Below are 18,459 nucleotides of genomic sequence, written 5' to 3'. Positions count from 1 at the left end.
TGGAGACTACGGGATGTGCAAGTGTGTGGCGCAGGTGTTCCTCCAGTTGTGGGCTAAAAGCCTCGCAGGCCCAGGTGTTCATTCACAACATGCTGCATATTTGGGTCATAGTACTGGGACAGAGAGAAAGAGAGGCATACAGATCAGGATAATTCTTTGCCACCAGGTCTCAAGACCAAATGCAAGCCAAGCTTGAACATATTTAATGATCTAATTAGGCCTCCATGTACTTAAAGGCACAGTTCACCAAAAATGAACGTTCTGTCATCATTTATCCATCTATCCTTTCTCCAAACCACTTGTCCACTTTAGGGTCACGGGTGTCATTATTTACTCACCCTAATTTAGCTCCAAATCTGTATGAGTGGAACATTTTAATAGCTTAAATGTGAAAATGATGACAGAATTTTGATTTTTGAGTGAACTATACCCTACCAATGTATGCAATGGGTCCTTTTTCCTTGGGTTGCACTCAACTTGTGTTCTAGCGGTGACATCAGACAGTTGCCAAGATTCAGCAGACGCAGGCAAACCGTAGAAAGAAGAGAGAGAGAGAGAGAGAGACATATGTTCGCCACAAACAGAGTTCACATAATTACTGTGTGTCAGGGCTTTGGAGAGCTCTCATTTCCACCGTACAAAGGAAGAGAATACAGGAAGAAAACATGCTGATCCCACAAACTGTATCGAAATGCTTGGCACACAAACCGGTTGGCGGATACAATTTTCATGTTAATGGCTCTAACTGTCAAATGACTTTAACAAAGTATCTGCACTCCTTTCAAATCAACTTCATGCTATGGAATAATGAAGATTGTTATTTCTAGATAGAGTGCAGGACTCAATGAGTCACCAAAATTTTTCTCAGCTGAACCCCTCTGACTTAAATTGTTAACTTGGAATACCCCCAATAAGTGTCACCATACCTTCATATCATTATTGCAAATTATTTAAGCTAATTTAATCATTTCTTTGATTTAATGTATTATTTTTTATTTATTTACTTTGGAATTTTATCATTTAGTCTTTTCAAAAATGTATATTATTTTATATTACAAATGTCACAAATTACTAGGCTAGTTGAGAAAGCCTGGTCTAAATAAAAGTGGCAAAAAACAAGCTGCACTGTTCTCAGGTGGACAATCACAGTGGCAAACATCCCACCTTATATTTCCAAGGGCTATTACACAATGATAAGCACTGTGCAATTCTTTCCAGTGGCTGCACTTTCCACACAAAAGGGAACAGTTCGTCCTCATTGATCTCTTAATGGAAGTGTGTTCAGCTAGATTGAAAGACGAATCAAAACCGCTCATTGGCAGAATGGGATTTTTTATCTCTTTGTTTTTTTTCCCCCCCAGCTTACTGATATCAGTTCAATCAGCTGAAACTCTGATCGTCGACTTTGATAAATAAATTTGTGACTGAAATCCCACAGCGGAAGGTTTAAATTGAATGCACTTCAAGAGCAATTTCTTTTGCCATGAAAGTGAGGGATTTCCAAAAGGGAGGGAGGAAAGAGGAGTGACAGCGTTCTTCTCCAGGAATTAAAATAAATCCAAGCCAGCGTGACCAATTTAACAATTAAGATCAAAAACCGAGGCTGAAACGGGAGCCCCGTGTGGCTGAGGCTTGGTGCAGTTTACCACGGGGTGAGAGGACAGGGTTTCTGATGACCTTGCCCTAATTCATCGTTAAAAAACTCCATGGCTCTGGGCCACTCTACATATCCTGTCAATAAACTATTATAGCACAACGGACAGGCGGCCTGCCATGCTGGCACGAAGTTCAATTAACTCTGAGGACAGGGTACGGACAGAGAGATCAAAACAGGAACAAACAACAAACAACAGAGAAACTGAGCAATAGACTACACTAGGGAGAGACAGAAAAAGCAGTAGTTTGAAAGAATATCCATCATCTAGGATTCCTAAAACTAGATATTTACCATGCATAATTAATTCATAAATCCATTTATTAGAAAAAAATAGTTAATTTTTTTATTCATTTATTTACTTGTGTCCTTTTACCATGATGTAAACTGACTTGTAGCATAAAATATTCTTCTGTCCTCCAGTAGCAGGCTTGACAAAAACCGACAGCTTTGACTTTACTACCGTTGCCAAAAACAACATAAACATATGCGTGCAATGAACACACACACTCAAAGTACACACAAATCCTCTTTTCTCACCAGCCTTGTCCGGCCCTCAGTAACACTGATTCAAACTGACCCAGACAGCTCTCCAGGGCTTCATTTACAACCAAAAAAGATCATTCTGTAAAGCTCTGGCTTCCTCACAATAGTATATCCTGCAGCGGTGTCTGAACTTCTCTGAATGCGTACGCACACGCTCACTCACAACAGCATGAATTTAAAGGCACAATTAAAATCACTTTGTCTCAAACAGCCGCCCATCACCCCACGCGCAACGTGTGATCTTCAGAATAACTCAGCGCCGAGTGAAATCTCCTATGCACATTGCTATAATAGTCCTTCTCTAGAGCAGGGGATCATGGTCAGGTCCTTAGGCTAACCACAGCAGATGGGGAAAGGACTTATTGTACAAAGCAAATGAACGGGTGAGAAACGGGTGGTCTGAGATGCCTCTAAGCATTTGAATTCCTTCTGCTGGTTGAATGTGTCACTGAAGGGCACGGGGACAATAAGATTAAGGAAAGCAACTTTCTTTAGAATTATAATCTAAAGACAGGGGATTGCTGAAATATTTAAATAGTTATATTTAGTTAAAAGGTGTCTGGGAGGGGATTAGAGTAGGTCATTGTTCTCTTTTGTATTTATTGTCAGTGCATAAGCGATGAAGAGGTAATTAATGGACCACTACAGATAAACAAACCTCCTCAAACTGACAGCACGCCTAAGTGAGCATCTCTTCAGATGACTAATGAGTGACATCTCTAATCACCTGCCCAAGGTGGCCATCAAAACCGTCTGCAACATTCCTATTTCTCATTCTACAGTAAATCTCACATATAATAACAACACCCCATCGTTTATTGTTCCAATATGGTGTAAGGGGCTTATTAAAGAAACAATCCCCCTGAAGTAACCTAAGGTTAAGTGCTTTGCAGTGGTGATGGTTCATGGCTCAGTTCTTGTAAGGACCAAGGTAACAATCTGCCAGTTACCAGCCCTCTCTGGTTTACACTACGCTGCAACTTTTAAGTATATCCCAACTTGATGCATTAATACTGAATTCATCTTATGTGTGGTCACATGTGCATATATTCGCTATCTTTTTACATATTTTACTGTACATTTTATGTACATGACTGTTCAAAGGTTTGGGGACAGTAAGACCCCCCGCCCCCTCTCCTTTTTTTGAAAGGATTGAACACTTTTATTCAGTAAGCTTACATTAAATTACATTGAGCACTGATAATAATAAGAAAATCAGCAAGGATCATGTGACACTGGGGACCGGAGTAGTGAAATTTCAGCTTTGCCATCACAGGAATAATATACATTTATTTACATAGGGTATGTATTTTTCCACCTTAAGTGTCGGGGACAGGAGTAGACAGGCCTCTTTCTGACCTGGGTGTGCACAGAGCTCAAGCTAGGCTGGTGTGTGATAGAAGAAGCAATCCTTATTAACAAATCAAGTGCATGTGGGAGACAAAAGGGCAAACTGTCCCTAATCACAACTAAAGTACACTCAACGGAGAAGGACGATTGGAATATAATGGGTCTTGAGCCAAAAGGAAGCCACTAAACTCCACTGTCTCAGAGCTGCGAATATCACAGTGAAGCACACAAGGTCACCAAATCTATGCTCTTGCACTTTGCTGCCCCCTTTTTGATTCGCTGTTATTGACATGAATGAGGTGGCTGAGGGTGACAATGTCCAATGGAAGCCAGATGGAAACTCCATGGTTAATGGTTGAGGTTCATTAATAATGCGCAGCCGTTAGTAACCAGCATTCACAATGACAGAGATGTGTCAGACATTTGTTGAAAAGTGAACAGACATTATTCATTTTCAATGAGAGTTGACAATTTGTGGCGACATAAAAGACACAATGAAGTGACTACCAGTGGAAAAGCAAACAGTAACCCTACAAAATACAGTAGTTTGCTTGTAATAAAATATATTTTATACAACAAAAAGATGGTCTTTCTGACTTGGAATAGGTGTATCTAAACTAAAACCACAATTGTCAATACTGATTTTTTTTTAAATGCTAGAAAACCACACTTTGGACACAATGTCAGATGGGTCAATCCATCTCAAGTGGTCCAATGGAGGATGTTTGAGCATTTTCATTTTTCCAAATTAGGTAAACTTGAACCCTTCGCATTATAAACTGACCCAAGTTTGTAAAGGTTCCTATAAGTGAACCTTTCCTGATCATTACATTTGGACTTAAATTCTAGGTCTAAGGAACAAGAATATGCAAAATGTTCATGTACACGTACCTTGAAAAGCACTCAAGAGATCAGTTTTTGTTTCAAGAAACTAAAGTTTTTGTAAATGTCATGACAGGCCATGACAAAAAGACAGCAACTGTGGTTAAACTAAGCAAAATAAAAAATATTGATTTTGTAATAGTAATGCAGATAATCACTCAAAAAAAAAAAAAAAACTGGAAAATTAAAAATTATCATTTGCCCTTGCTTCCTCTTTTGACCCACTAGACAATCTCTTCAAACAGACTACACAGTGTTGAAAGACAGATAAAGTTCTTCATACAGATATTTTAAGCTTTCATGGGTGTATGGATTCTTTAAGGGTGGAAAAGAAGAGAATGCGTACAACACGCAAGCCATTATCAGTGTTTACCAAGCCAATGAAGGCACCACAGGGATGGTCTTTATGAGGATTAGAAAGCTGGCCTGCGGTCCCCGACTGTGTGCACTGCATAGTAATGCTAATGCTAATTGTGCAGGACAAACTGTTAAGCCTCTCTGCTCTATGAGTGGCTTCTTGATGAAATGGCAAGTGACATTGGGGTGAGTCAACCATACTGGTGTCTCTCATCCAGTACTGCTGTAATACAAATGTGACAGGCCAATAATATAACTGATATGCTGATGGCAAATGCTAGAGCATGGAGCTAGCAGTGCCAAAGTCATAGATTTGAGTCCCAGGAAGTTGGACAGATCAATAAATTGTTTAATGCATACATAAATCCGTAAAAAATAGCAAAAGGTGATCTAAAGTATCTAAATGAAATATCAGAGTAAACATAATCACAATATACTGTTATTGTATGAGCACAGCCCTAATTTTTAAGTGCATGATAATATCTTGTTTTTGCTGGCAATGAGAACAAATAAAACTGCTAATTCTGATTAGATCCCAATTGCAACAAAAGGAAAATCTCAAATGAAATATGTCTGGCATAAAACAGATCTAAATCTATCCAACTGTGCAGTTGTTACCTGGAGAAGCAACATTACGAGTCAGATATCAAAGACTGGGACTATGTCTGAGTATGTCTGTGAGTATGTCTTCACTCTGTTAACACAGATGGGACTTTCTCATCCAAACTTCACACATAAACGGGACAAAACAAACAGTGCAGTTCCAAAAGCACTCAAACGGACTGTGTTAGCATGAGGCTTCACAATAGATTCAAAAATAATTGTCTCCCAGAAGACCCTGCATTGGCTTGACTTCACCATACAAGCGTTTGGAGAGAGAAAGTCCTTCAAACTGCCTCCGAAAATGAGACACAAAGCTCTTCTTCTGCCAACAGGACTGTGTTCCCATTGTGCTGAAATCTCACAGAAAAGTGGAGAGGACACTCCACTGTGTTGTAGTGTTTTAAAGAGAGGGCTGTGTAGGAATGACAGAGAGGCTAAAACACGAGTTCTGGTCTTTGTAGACCAGACTAGGATAGAAAATGCAGACCAAACAGTATATGTATGGTGAAGCGACAGAAATGGACGGCATGCCAAAGAAACATACAACGCAACTACAAACCGTTTTTTTAGTAAACTACACAATCAATCAAATCAAAACTACACAAACAGTTAAAAAAGACAAGTTTCCAGTTTAAATCAGCCTGAAACACTGAAATCACAATCAAAAAAAAAAAAAAATCTAACAGAGAGCTTGTGAATTTGGAATTAAATCAACGCAACACTGAATAAATAACAGAAAATAATTAAATGACATGAAGTATCTTTCAAGTACACTGGACGTTATCTGACAAAATAGGCTTTACAACACATTTATTTAATATATAAACATTTTTTCATAGTTTTCCAGCATAAATAATTATATCATGATGTATATGAGTAATAAAATTGTGCATATATATATATTATATATATATATATATATATATTATATATACTGTATATATATATATATATATAGAAGCTTGGTCATACCGCCCACCCAAAGACCAGACATGTGTTCGGCAGACGCTACGCAGATTCTTAAGTGTAGGAAAAACCTCTTGTTTAATTTTTAAAAGGCCACATCTGTTCTGCTCACTGCTGATGATAGAGCATTCTAACAAGCTCTCATCCCAACTTAAATTATCCTGTAATTCTCCAATCAGTAGATGCAGGATCATTACAACAGACAAGACATTCCTCAGCGGATTTGCTTGAGATACTTTAAAGAAATGCACATAATAACTCTTATTTCTCTTTTCAAGGGAACACGTGGCGCCATTATTTCAGAGGAGCAATTTCAGTAAACATGTCAAGAGGTATATTCATCCGATCGCTGAATTCACTCTGTCAAACAATCACTGAGACGACCTCAATCAGAGCCACAAACAACCCCAATGGCGTATTCAGGTGATGGACGGGGACCTTCGCTTGCAAAAACAAACATTTATATCCCCCAACGTCAACTACACATCCTGCCCCACAGCGAAGGTATTTGAGACCACATGTGCTGTCTGGTGACTTCCAGGTGAATAAATATCACTAATTATCCCAAACAAACAGTTGAATAAGGGTTTGCTTTTAGAGCTCTGATTAGCGAAATCAGACCTGTATGACCTCAACCACTTAAACTAAACTCACAGTCATAATTAGAAGACTTTCTCCATAACATTTATGTTCACTTGAACCCAGTTACTTGATGATACCGAGTGAGCTCATTTGAGTTTAGTCAACATGTCCTAATGTATCTGTTTCACAATAATTTAAGCTGAGTTACCCAGCAAAGTGCATTAGTGTATTACAGTCAGAGATGTACCAATCACAGATTGTTCCTTTGCTCCAGTTTCTACATTTCTTTGATGATTTCAGTACAGTTTTTTAAAGAAAACATTTTAATGCAATCTGAACATATTTCTGAAGCTTGAGCTTGTCACTTAAACCTAGCCACTACTCTAATATTTGTTTACCTGATTACCAAACCATGAGGACAAACATCTCACAAGTGGAACTAGTCAAACTTGACAACCCAAACAAATTCTCTCAATGAATTTATATGGTTCCTGTACTCAATTAGTAGTGCATGGAACTAGCAATGCCAGTGTCACAAGTTTGATTCCAAAGAAATGCATGAACTGATAAAAAGTGTATCTTGAATGCAACGTAAATTGCTTCTGATCAAGGTGTCAGCTAAATGCATGCATGTCATTTATATCAAAAGTAGACATAACGTTACATTAAACATCACATATGCTGCATCTCATGAACAAAAAAAAAAAAAAAAACGTGTTTTTTTTTTTTTTTTGAGTGTGGTATTATATTAAGTTTATCATAAAAAAATGTCACAAAACTAAATTGGAAAGGCGCGCTGTGATTTCACTAAAACTGAGGCGCAGTGGAAATGCAAATAACCCCTTTTGATGGAAATATCGAGGGTCTGAGATGATAGCTACTCTCTCCTTAGCGCTCAGTTTTCAAATCATAACTGCAGATTAATATGCGAACTTAAAGGAATAGTTCACCAAAAAATGCTAATTCTGTCATCAACTGACATAATTTCATCTGCAGAACACTAACGGAGACGTTAGGGAGACTCAGTCACCATTTACTTTCATTGCACGGAAAAAAGATGCAATGAAAGTGAATGGTGACTGAGGCTGTTAGTCCCTAGTCACGTCATACTGTGTTATACAGCAGAGAGAAAGTCAGTACCGCTTTTGAGCAACATAATAATGAGTGAATGACGGCAGAATTTGCATTTTGGGGGGAACTACGCTATCCCTTTAAAACATACAAATTAACGCGAAAACTGTGAATTTAAAAAAGCTGTAGCCTATAAAATACCTCTCATGTTGTGGATTTTGACCATGACCTCGGCTGTTGACATCAAACGATACGCTAAGTACACGCGTCCGGAGTCTCTTTCCATCTGGACCGGGGAGTTTCCGTCCGAAACCACCTCGAACCATTTCTTCTCGAACTTCTGGTCCGGTACAGTAAAGATCAAATCTCCGACTTTCACATCTTCAGAAACTGTAACGGTGTAGGATACTTCTTCAGAAACGGTTCTTGGCTTCCTAACTCGGCTTTTAACATCGGCAAGAATCTCTATCCTGTCGGTTGTTACGTTAAATTGTCGCGTATTGTTGTTTTTATCAAGTATCTTGATCTTGACTGACACTTCTTCGTCTGTCTTACTGCAGCGCGGCAAGCGCGCGCACACTGTATAGCTCGATTTGGATCCCCTGTTAAAAGTTTTGGTGGTTTTTAAAACGAATCCTGCGTTGTCCAGATATTCAAGTGAAAAATCCGACGAGTCCTCCCCTGTCAAAACTGTTTTAAGTCCAGCCAAGTTTAATTCTTTGCATTTGTCTCCCAGAGGAAAAAGAAAGCCAGCGACAACAGTTCCAGGAGGTGCGCCTTCCACAATTTGTCCATAAAAAACAGCCGAATGCACATTAGAAATGGCAAGAAAAAGAATTAAAAAACATGCGGTAGGAAATCTGAAAAAATTCGGATTCCGTGAATGCGCCCTCATTATTCCATCAATTCTGCCACTCTGTCTGTCCATAAAATCTGACTTTTATCCCTTATGCATCAAAAACATGCTACAAATGTAGCTCAAACCACCATTGAATAAGATAAATAAACTATTTGCACACTATCTGCACTTTAAGTTTTCAATACAAGATGTCAGTGTTTTGTGTGTAGCTCCTCGACCGGCATCATTTAACCATACTCTCACTCATTCCCGCATCCACCGATACACAGCATCTCCATGTGGTACCCGAGGCCCCGCCTTCAAAATGATAGCCAATCAAAGTGATGGAAGGGTTGGACTAGAGGTATAGACCCTCCTACTAAATTTAAATAAATATGCAGCTTTCACCAGTCACCAACGTGTGCAGGGATGCAGTTTAAATTGTTCAAAGGGTCTTTGTATAATTTCAGACTGAGATTTGTACTTTTTGCAGTTTTAAAACGACTAGGCCTATACCGTTCAAAAGTCTGGGGTCAGGAAGTTTTTTTGTTGTTGTTGTTGTTTTTTAATAGACTAATAATTTTATTCTGAAAAGGTATCACAGTTTCCACAAAAAAAGTAATTGTTTTTAACATTGATAATATGAAGGCATATGTGACCCTGGACCACAAAACCAGTGGTAAGGGTCTTCTTTTTTTTTTTTTTTTTTTTTTTTATTGAGATTTATACATAATCTGAAAGCTGAATAAATACACTTTCCATTGATGTGGTTTGTTAGGATCGGACAATATTTGGCTGAGACACAACTATTTGAAAATCTGGAATCTGAGGGTTCAAAAAATCTCAGTATTGAGAAAATCGCCTTTAAAGTTGTCCAAATGAAGTTCTTAGCAATGCAGATCACTAAACAAAAATTAAGTTTTGATATATTTACAGTAGGAAATTTACAAAATATCTTCATGGAACGCGATACTTAATATACTAATGATTTTTGGCATAAAAGAAAAATCTATAAATTTGACCCATACAATGTATTGTTGGCTATTGCTACAAATATATTATGACTGGTTTTGTGGTCCAGGGTCACATATTTCTTCAATATCAAATTAGTATATTAGAATGATTTCTGAAGAATCGTGTGACGCTGAAGACAAGATAATGGTGCTGAAAATTCAGATTAGACATCACAGGAATAAATTACATTTTAAAACGTATTCAAATAGAAAACAGTTATTTTAAATTGTAATAATATTTCTCAGTATTACTGTTTTTAACTGTATTTTTAATCAAATAAATGCAGCCTGGATAGGAGACTTTCTTTGAAAAACATTTTAATCTTACCAATATATTACTTACCAACATATGTGACAGAGTAATGCTTAATTCATAGAAATTTCCCAGAATGCTATACCGACATTTAGTACTTAAATGTATCTAACTGAGAACATTTTCCAAATACCTCCTTCACCCAGAGATTGACGTGTAAAACACAACCTTTGTCAAGTGCATGCTGGGTAACTCGCTGCCCTACAAAAGGCAAAACGTTGCAACTACACATTTTCTACAAGTGAATTATGATGAAATCACAGCTGCTCCATAAACACAGCTACTCTGCTGTGTCTTAAGAACCAGTCTGACCAAGTCGCAGTTAGACAGAGGGTCTTATACTTTTAGGATTCAAATTAGGCCATTTTATGTTTTATGTAAATGATTAAAAAAGTTATGACCAGTCTTATCAAAATTATATGACTTATAAGACTAGTCTATGCAGTTTATGTAACTGGCCACAGCAGGTCTTTTAGACCATAATCCGTCCTGTGATAGACAGCTTTAGCTCAACTGTTCTCAGATCCAAAGATAATGGAGTGTGAAATTTGATATCAAATGAATCAAAATGTAATAAAAAACTTTAAAGCCAGTTTTATTACTTCAGTGTTGGCATAGTTACTGCATTTTGCCTTTGTTAGGTGGCATATTGCCTCTGAAAGACAGGGGATCAAGGTTTGGTTGGTTAGCTTTAGTAGCCTTGCTGGTAGAACCCATTACTACATCACACTTCACTCAGTGAATTCACTCAGATGGATTCGGTTTGAGGCACAATGAACACACACAGACAGGTGAGATCAAAACAAACAGCCAGTGACATCAGACATCTTAGAACCGACCTAGAGAATATTTTATTCCGTATGTTAATAAATGGAATCATTTTGTATTGCAAACAAAAGGCTTTTCTTTTCTTTTTTTGGCATGAGGTCAGTTCGCGATTGCACACTGCTGATCATAATTATTTTCCTATTAAACCACATTTAATTTTTCCTTTTCATTCCTTTTCAGTTTGATAATTAGCGCTAGTCTGCATGTGCTGGGTATTCCGTGATGTTCCATCATAGCATAATGGGCACATACTGCATGTATTGTCCATATTGTCAAGGTAAGGAGATTAATAGGATGGGCCCGATTCCAGTCTCTTTCTTTTGTTATGTAACAATGTTTTTCAAATCGAAACGCTTTTCAAATGGAAATGAAATTAACTGATATGAGTGCTATTATGACTCTGTAGTGGGGGATTCATTACACAGTATTTTTTCCCCTCAGCTCTGTGTGGATCTGCAAACATACATTGGGCATCTGTAAATGGGCAAAATTGTTGTTAATTTCAGAGTTTTAAAGTCATTTTCAGTTAATTGTTGCTGCAGAAATATAAAATTGTCAAGGCTTTCCTTTACGGAGTGTCTTTTTACACTAAGCGCAAATAGCCCGCCTGGTTGGTAAAGGCTATTTACACTAACTCCGCCCACCAACGTGTGATTGGGCTAGTCAAAACTGCAAAAAGACGCTCATTGATCATCAGTTTCAGTGGCATAGATAATAAAGCATGTGCATTTTGACGCGACCGACCCGAGTTCGAACCTAGCTGCTTTTTGCCTAACTTTTTTTCTCCCTTTTCAAATCTCATATCGCATCGGAAAGGCATTTATTTAAAATAAAAATTAAAGAAATAATAAAAAAGTTGAAAATAAAATAGTAGGGTTAGGGAAGGCTTTATTGTCTCAATAAGGTGGAATCCATTTAATAGCCTAATATGAATTAAAACTATAATTTACACTCAATACATTATTATTGCGTACTGTTTTATAATGTACTACAATACTGAGGTGCAGATAATTGCCACTATTTGCAATAAGTAGTATACATAGCAGAAAATCTTGCTATTTTAACAGTGTAAATAGAATCTAGCTATTTGCACTTAGTGTAAATAGCATATCGTTAAAAAATACACTTGGTGTAAATAGAATCCATTGCTGGCTTCTATTGTTTCGAACATACGTTTTCACAGTTTCATAAGAGAGCAACTTCAAAAAGCTACATTTTTGCTGGACAAAAATGCAATCTAAGTGTTTACGAAAGGCCATAATGTAGAAAAAAAGATGCATTTTCTAATTCATACGGATTATTGTGGACGACATAGCCAAAAATGTAATCATCCGACTGATGAACGAATCACTCTTTTAAAGAATTTATGTGAATGAATCATTAAAAAAAAAAAAAATCATTGTTTAAATAAATAAAACTGAACTGCATAGTTAACTGCATAGGCCTATTGTTAATTTGACCAAAATTAAGATCATCTAAGTGTACTCAATTATTTTGGGACACCATGAATATGAACTACAATGTGCTTTTAAAATACTATCTCTGTATTTATTTATTTTTAAATGTATTTAGTTACTACGTGTAGTACACTTGAGTGTACCAGTGTATGAAAAATGGTTTCAATTGTACTACAAGCGGTAACTAAATGCATTTTTTAAATACAGAGATAGTATGTTGAATCGGGAAATGAGTATTGATACCCAGCCCTACTTCTCTTTTCCAAACAATGAAAGTGCAGTCATATGGGTTTGAAATGATACAATGAAGAGTAAACAATGACCGAATTCTGACTTTTGGGTGAACTAGTAATGCCTTTAATGTCTCTTGAGAGACAATCTCGTATGATGGTACTGTGCTGTGCACATGTCCATATTGCACTCAGATGTGCGCTCAACCTTTGTCAATTGTGATGAATGAGTGCAGTGCCAAAGATGAGGCAAGGTGGAAAAACAAAAGATCCACACATGGAAATATTTATCCTCATTCCCATCAGCTCAACATATGCCTCACCTTGTCATACCTCTACCGTAATCATCCCCACAATACAGAATACTGTATATACAAGGTATGACATGACATAAGCTCTCAGAAATATGTTAATACTACCTCAATTTCCCTATTTGAAATGTCTTTGCTTGATTTGGGGAGAAAGAACCATCTGAATGTTGCGGTACGCTCGGAAAGCTATACAGCTGAAAGATGTGTGCACGCTTTAAATGGATTAAAGCAATCACCTGCACATTTCTCTAAAGTCAAATAGACTTGTTTAAGCATGAAAGCCCCCGCAGCAGCCCGCCTCCTCCTCACTACCTCTCTTTGAGAAGCATAACACAAATTACAGCAATTTACCCCAAGAGGCAGTGTGTGCGTGTGACAGCAGAATGGGTTTCGAGTTGACAGTGTCGAATGTCGTGTCACAGCCACTCACGCCAGTCTTTCATCATATTTTGGCATGCCTCTCTGTGGAAAAAGTGACAGGAATGGAGAGGGAAAGACGGCAATCTCGCAAACCTTGAGTTTCTCCGTCAAAGGTCACCAGAACTGACAGGAATTCTCTCTCTCGCCATCACTGGCTTGTTTCCTCCTCATTTCCATCTGTACTCTCTCTCTCTCTCCTCTTTTCGTCCCTCGTGCGCTCTTTCTTTAATCTGAGAACTGACAGTCAAATGAATGCCAGGTGGATTTCTTTTGCCTCCGCCCCTGTTGTATCACAGACAGAGAAAGAATTATTCAACAGCGAGAGTAGCCCTGCTCGTCCATCTCCTCTCTGTGTACACAGAATCGGTCTCTGTTCTCCTGTCTGGTGTATCAGATTGCTGACTGCTTCCTCATATGCTCGCTGACAGAAAGGCAGGCGTGTGGGACGGTCCCCGGGCCCGTCCCCGCAACTCTAGTGATAACATCTTAAATCAGAGTCTGCAGAGCTGCTTCTCTCTGTCACATCGTCCTCCTACCAGCACTTCTCTGTCATTTCCAAATCCATCTCCTGCCTTCTTTTGCTCCTCGGGCTTCATCCCATCCCATCTGCATTCTTCTCTCTTGTGGAAACGTGTGCTCATTACAACTTTCTACTTTACCTTAAAGTTGGCTCATTTTTTTTAAAGGTTCTTGATCATTATGTGCAAATTACAGGCAATTAAAATATAAAGAATGAAAATGGGCCTGTATTAAAATAACAAAACTGATGTTAAACTGATAATAGCTCATTTTAAAACCTATTGTGTCTAAATAATAATAAAAAATAAAAAAACACTAAAATCAACCCTTTTAAATACTACAATGATGTGCTAAAGATTACATTTAACAGTGACAATAAATTATTAGCACTAACACATAAAAATGCATATAAGCTGAAATTCAACCTGTCATTCAATAAGGTTTAATATATATTGTGCATGCCTGCAAAAAAAAAAAAAAACTTTAATGGCCTACCTTCCCAGAGGAAAACTGGCAATCATTGCAAACTTCTGTATCTTGGCAAAGCTTTGAAAACAGGTTTTAAACATTGGGATCTGAAGTTTGAGAAAAACGTTTGAAAGTGCTTATAGCTTATATGCTGCGGCTTTGTAGCACTTTTAAGGTTTAGAGGTCTATAATACCTGGAAGAGACTATTTGTTAGGAAAATAAATAAATAAATAAATAATATATATCAGGACACGCTGATTTTTGAATGCCTGTTAAAGGAGAAAGATTTCTTGTCCCAGATTATGTAATTACAGCATCTAAACCAGTTAAACTTGGAAACATTGTCTCCAAAAATTGTACAAGTTTGGGCCACGAATCCTTGTTTTTCTGGTCAGTGGAAGACGAGGGAATGTTTGGGAAATATATTTGAAAACAATTGTTATTTTGCTATCCAAAAATTATACAGAAGATTATTTGCTCTACACTGTAAAAAAAACAAAAAACAAAGTTGAGCGAACTTAAAAAAAATTGTTTTACCAGCTTCAGCAGATTTTTGAGTTTGCTCAACTTATTTTTGTGGGAGATTCTCAAATTTTTGTTGTATAAACTTAAAACGACATGTTGAGAAAACTCAAAAATCTGCTGAAGCTGGTTGCCTTAAAATTTTAAGTTGGCTCAACTTTATTTTTTTTTACAGTGTACATTAAACAGGTGATACTGTATATTAAGGAGATCTCCTGTGCTCTTTGAGGACTAGGACTGACAGGTAGATATGTTTGTGTGAAAGATGATGCTTAGTTGAACAGAAAGAGAGGAGCATGATAGAGAAAGAGCGTCAGAAACAGAGAGAGAGAGAGAATGACACCGTTCTTCTCCTGTGACCTATGCAATTGCTAGAGTAGAGACAGCTCATCAATCTCCCATGGCTGAACATCACTCTCTGTCTCCATCCCCCCCAATGGAGGGACAGCCTGTCTTGTCCTAATGCATGTGTCCTTACCTCTCAGCTCCTCTCAACAGATTTACACTCCAGCCCTCTGCCTGTGACAGCAGCTTTCCTTTCACTCCAATCAACATCACTTTGGACCAACCAGGGGCGATTCTGGAGCCCCTCATCCCTATACCCTCATATGAGCTGTTGGGGCTGAGTGGAATATTTCTCGCTTTCATAGTGAGGGATTTGAATCTTGTTCGACTGAGATCCTTTTTGTCAGTAGTAAGCCCTAAAAAGTATTTAGACACAAAAATGCATCTGAATTCTTTGTTTATGAGAAGTTTGTCTCATGAAGTGTGTTTTGACTACATTTCTTTAAATGATACATACACTACCGTTCAAACTCAGTAAAACCCTTATATTTCTTACATAATACAAAAAGAATGGATTAAATTGATCAAATGTGACAGTAAAAACATATATAATGCTGCAGAAGATTTCTATTTCAAATAAATGCTGTTCTTTTGAAGTTATATGTCCAAATACATATATAATAAGAAAGGTTTCTAGAAAACCAAATCAGCATATTAGAAGGATTTCTGAAGGATTATGTGAAACTGAAGAAAGAAATTAAAAAATTCAACTTTGTCATCAGAGGAATAAATTATATTTTAAAATATATTAAAATAGAAAATTCACAATATTACTGTTTTTCCTATATTTTTGATTCAATAAATGCAGCCTTGATTAGCATAAGAGAAAAATCTCACTGATCCCAAACTTTAGAATGGTAGTGTACATACGTTACATTTGCATTTTATGCATCTGACAGATAATTGTATTCAAAGCAGCTTGCATGGCATTCATATGTAATATTATCATTTAGTTTCACCATAAAGGAAGGATTAAGAGTGAAAAACCTCACACTGTATCTGTATTTTATCAACATTAAGAGGGTTAGTTAAAAATGGTCTCCAAGTCTGGCCAAGCTGATGTTTAACAGGTTTTCCATTCTAAAACAAGTCAACAAACCAACTTCCAGTTCTATCGATGGCCAGCAGAGGTTGCTGTGCTGAGCCATGCACATTCTAAACTCTAAACGTGCCACCTGTGCCCAGCATGCACCTCCATCTCTCTGGCCGCCAGCCACGTAAATCACTCAATCAGGCCTCCGGCAGCTCTGCCATCAGCGCCCTGCCTCACGTCTTATGGATAATCAGTGTTGTTTTTCTCTCCGTGCCACACGCACGCTGTTCTCAGTACAGCGCCTTACCCTCCCTGAACCTCCAAACCATTTCTCCACACTGTCTCCTCCACTTAGAGTGCCAGCAATCTCCCCCCCAAGTCCCTCTGATTGCAATCAATGAAAGCACCTTCTAATTCTGTCCGCTCCATTTAGAAGCCCCCTTGAAACCAGTTAATGCTTAACCATTTGTGACAGAGTGTATCATCTGAGACAAATGATCATCTGTTGTACCTGTGGCGAATCCCAGGCAATTCCCCTCATCGGCTCAGACTCTCAGCTCTGAGGCCTCACTTAAAAAATGAAGAACTTTCACTATTGTTGGAAGGAATGTGACAATTAGCAGAGGTGTATAAAAATGCATTCATGCCTTATTCAAAATCACAGACATATTTGAATAGCATTCGCATCAATGACAAAGTAAGGGACTTATGTCTCTCTTTGTTCTTTTTAATGATGCTACTACCACTTCTCTTCTTTGGTGTATGTTAGCATGCTGAAAAAATTATATGTTTATTAAGCAATCACAGTGACATTTATAATGTTACAAAAGATTTCCATTTGAAATAAATGCTGTTCTTTTGAACTTTCTCTTCATAAAATAATCCTGGAAAATGTATTACAGTTTCCACAAAAAGTCTTTTTGGAATTAATAATATATTAAAATATGAAAAATAAATGAATATTACAGTTTTTATTGTATTTTTATGTAAAATAAATGGGTCCTTGGCAAGCATAAGAGACCACTTTCAAAAACATTAAAATAATCTTTCTGAACTTTTGAATAGTAGTGTTTACAACCAACATTTCTCCTGACTTCATCCACGAGCTTTAATTTTTTTGTTTTTGAATTTTTTCTGAATTGCCAAAACGAAATTAAGTACATTTTCCCTCATAAAAGAAAAATCATAATGAATACTACACACTTGATAACCATTCTCTTATATTGAATATTTTGCTAAAATGTAATAAATTATGGCTGACTGAAAAATGCATTTGTGTATAGTGTATTTTTAAAATGCTGTTGAAGTAGGCAGTTCACTGGGTTTTTGTTCAAAGCTATAAAATGTATGCACAGATTAATTAACATAACACCATGTTTTATTTAGAGCTGACTTTATGATTTACAATCTGAAGTAGGACTGATGTTATTGTGGTCTAATGAATGAAGAGGATGTGCTTGCATCTAACCTAGATAACAGAATAGGACCCTTCTCCAAGCTCTGAAAGGAAGAGCCACATTAGCCACTGTTTTGGAGCAAACTGATGTCCTCCATTTGTTTTTATGTCAGTCTGAAATGCAACAGCACAGAAAAAACTCCTGACAAGTGCTATGACAACAGAAACCTGAAAAAAAAAAAAATACACCTCAAAGGTTGGGGGCAAAAACAAGAACAGCTCGCTTTTTGTCTTGGAGGAACGGGCTAATTATAAAACCTCATGACTATGTGGGTTTAACAAAGCATCGCAGAGAGCCTGGAGTCGTGTACGGTTTGGTGTTCAGAGAATGTGGGTAGTCTCATTTTCGGTTCACAAACAAGCTGTCTCTGTACATCCCTGTACGCCTCAATACACTCAGCGTGGCCGCATTGTTGCTGCGACATCCACAAACAAGCTTTTGTGTGACTCACTCGCTCCTCTCACACTTCTCAAGCAGACACGTGCTCTCTGCCCCTTTTTCAGGGCGCCATCGTCTCCTCTTTGCATCTGCGACAAAAATGGAGCACCTGACTATTTTCAAACACCATCAAAGAGGGATTTGTATGCTCTATGGGTTTTGTACCCTGTATTTCTCTGTTACTTGTGAGTCCACATCTTCCCTTGATTATAGTATTGTTTAAAAAGATGACAAAAACAGAGTTCACTGTACAGA

The 18,459-nt window shown here is 37.6% G+C and overlaps 1 protein-coding gene across 3 annotated transcripts in view; it reads right to left on the bottom strand.

Annotated features, from left to right (window-relative positions):
• The window catches only part of si:dkey-22o22.2 (neural-cadherin), a 120,349-nt gene extending 111,250 nt beyond the window's left edge, over positions 1-9,099 (bottom strand). For all 3 annotated transcript variants that reach the window (XR_009266505.1, XM_058747742.1, XM_058747743.1), the window contains exon 1: positions 8,213-9,099. Coding sequence is in view for 2 of the 3 variants with exons in the window: in XM_058747742.1 (XP_058603725.1) it covers positions 8,213-8,939 (727 nt within the window). In the remaining variant the exon portion in view is untranslated. The remainder of the gene's footprint in view (positions 1-8,212) is intronic.
• Between the last annotated feature and the right edge of the window lie 9,360 nt (positions 9,100-18,459).

This window comes from Onychostoma macrolepis, chromosome 16 (genome assembly GCF_012432095.1).
Source record: "Onychostoma macrolepis isolate SWU-2019 chromosome 16, ASM1243209v1, whole genome shotgun sequence".
NCBI lineage: Eukaryota > Metazoa > Chordata > Actinopteri > Cypriniformes > Cyprinidae > Onychostoma > Onychostoma macrolepis.
Note: the sequence above shows the minus strand (reverse complement) of the source record. Positions and strands in the feature narration are given on the sequence as shown.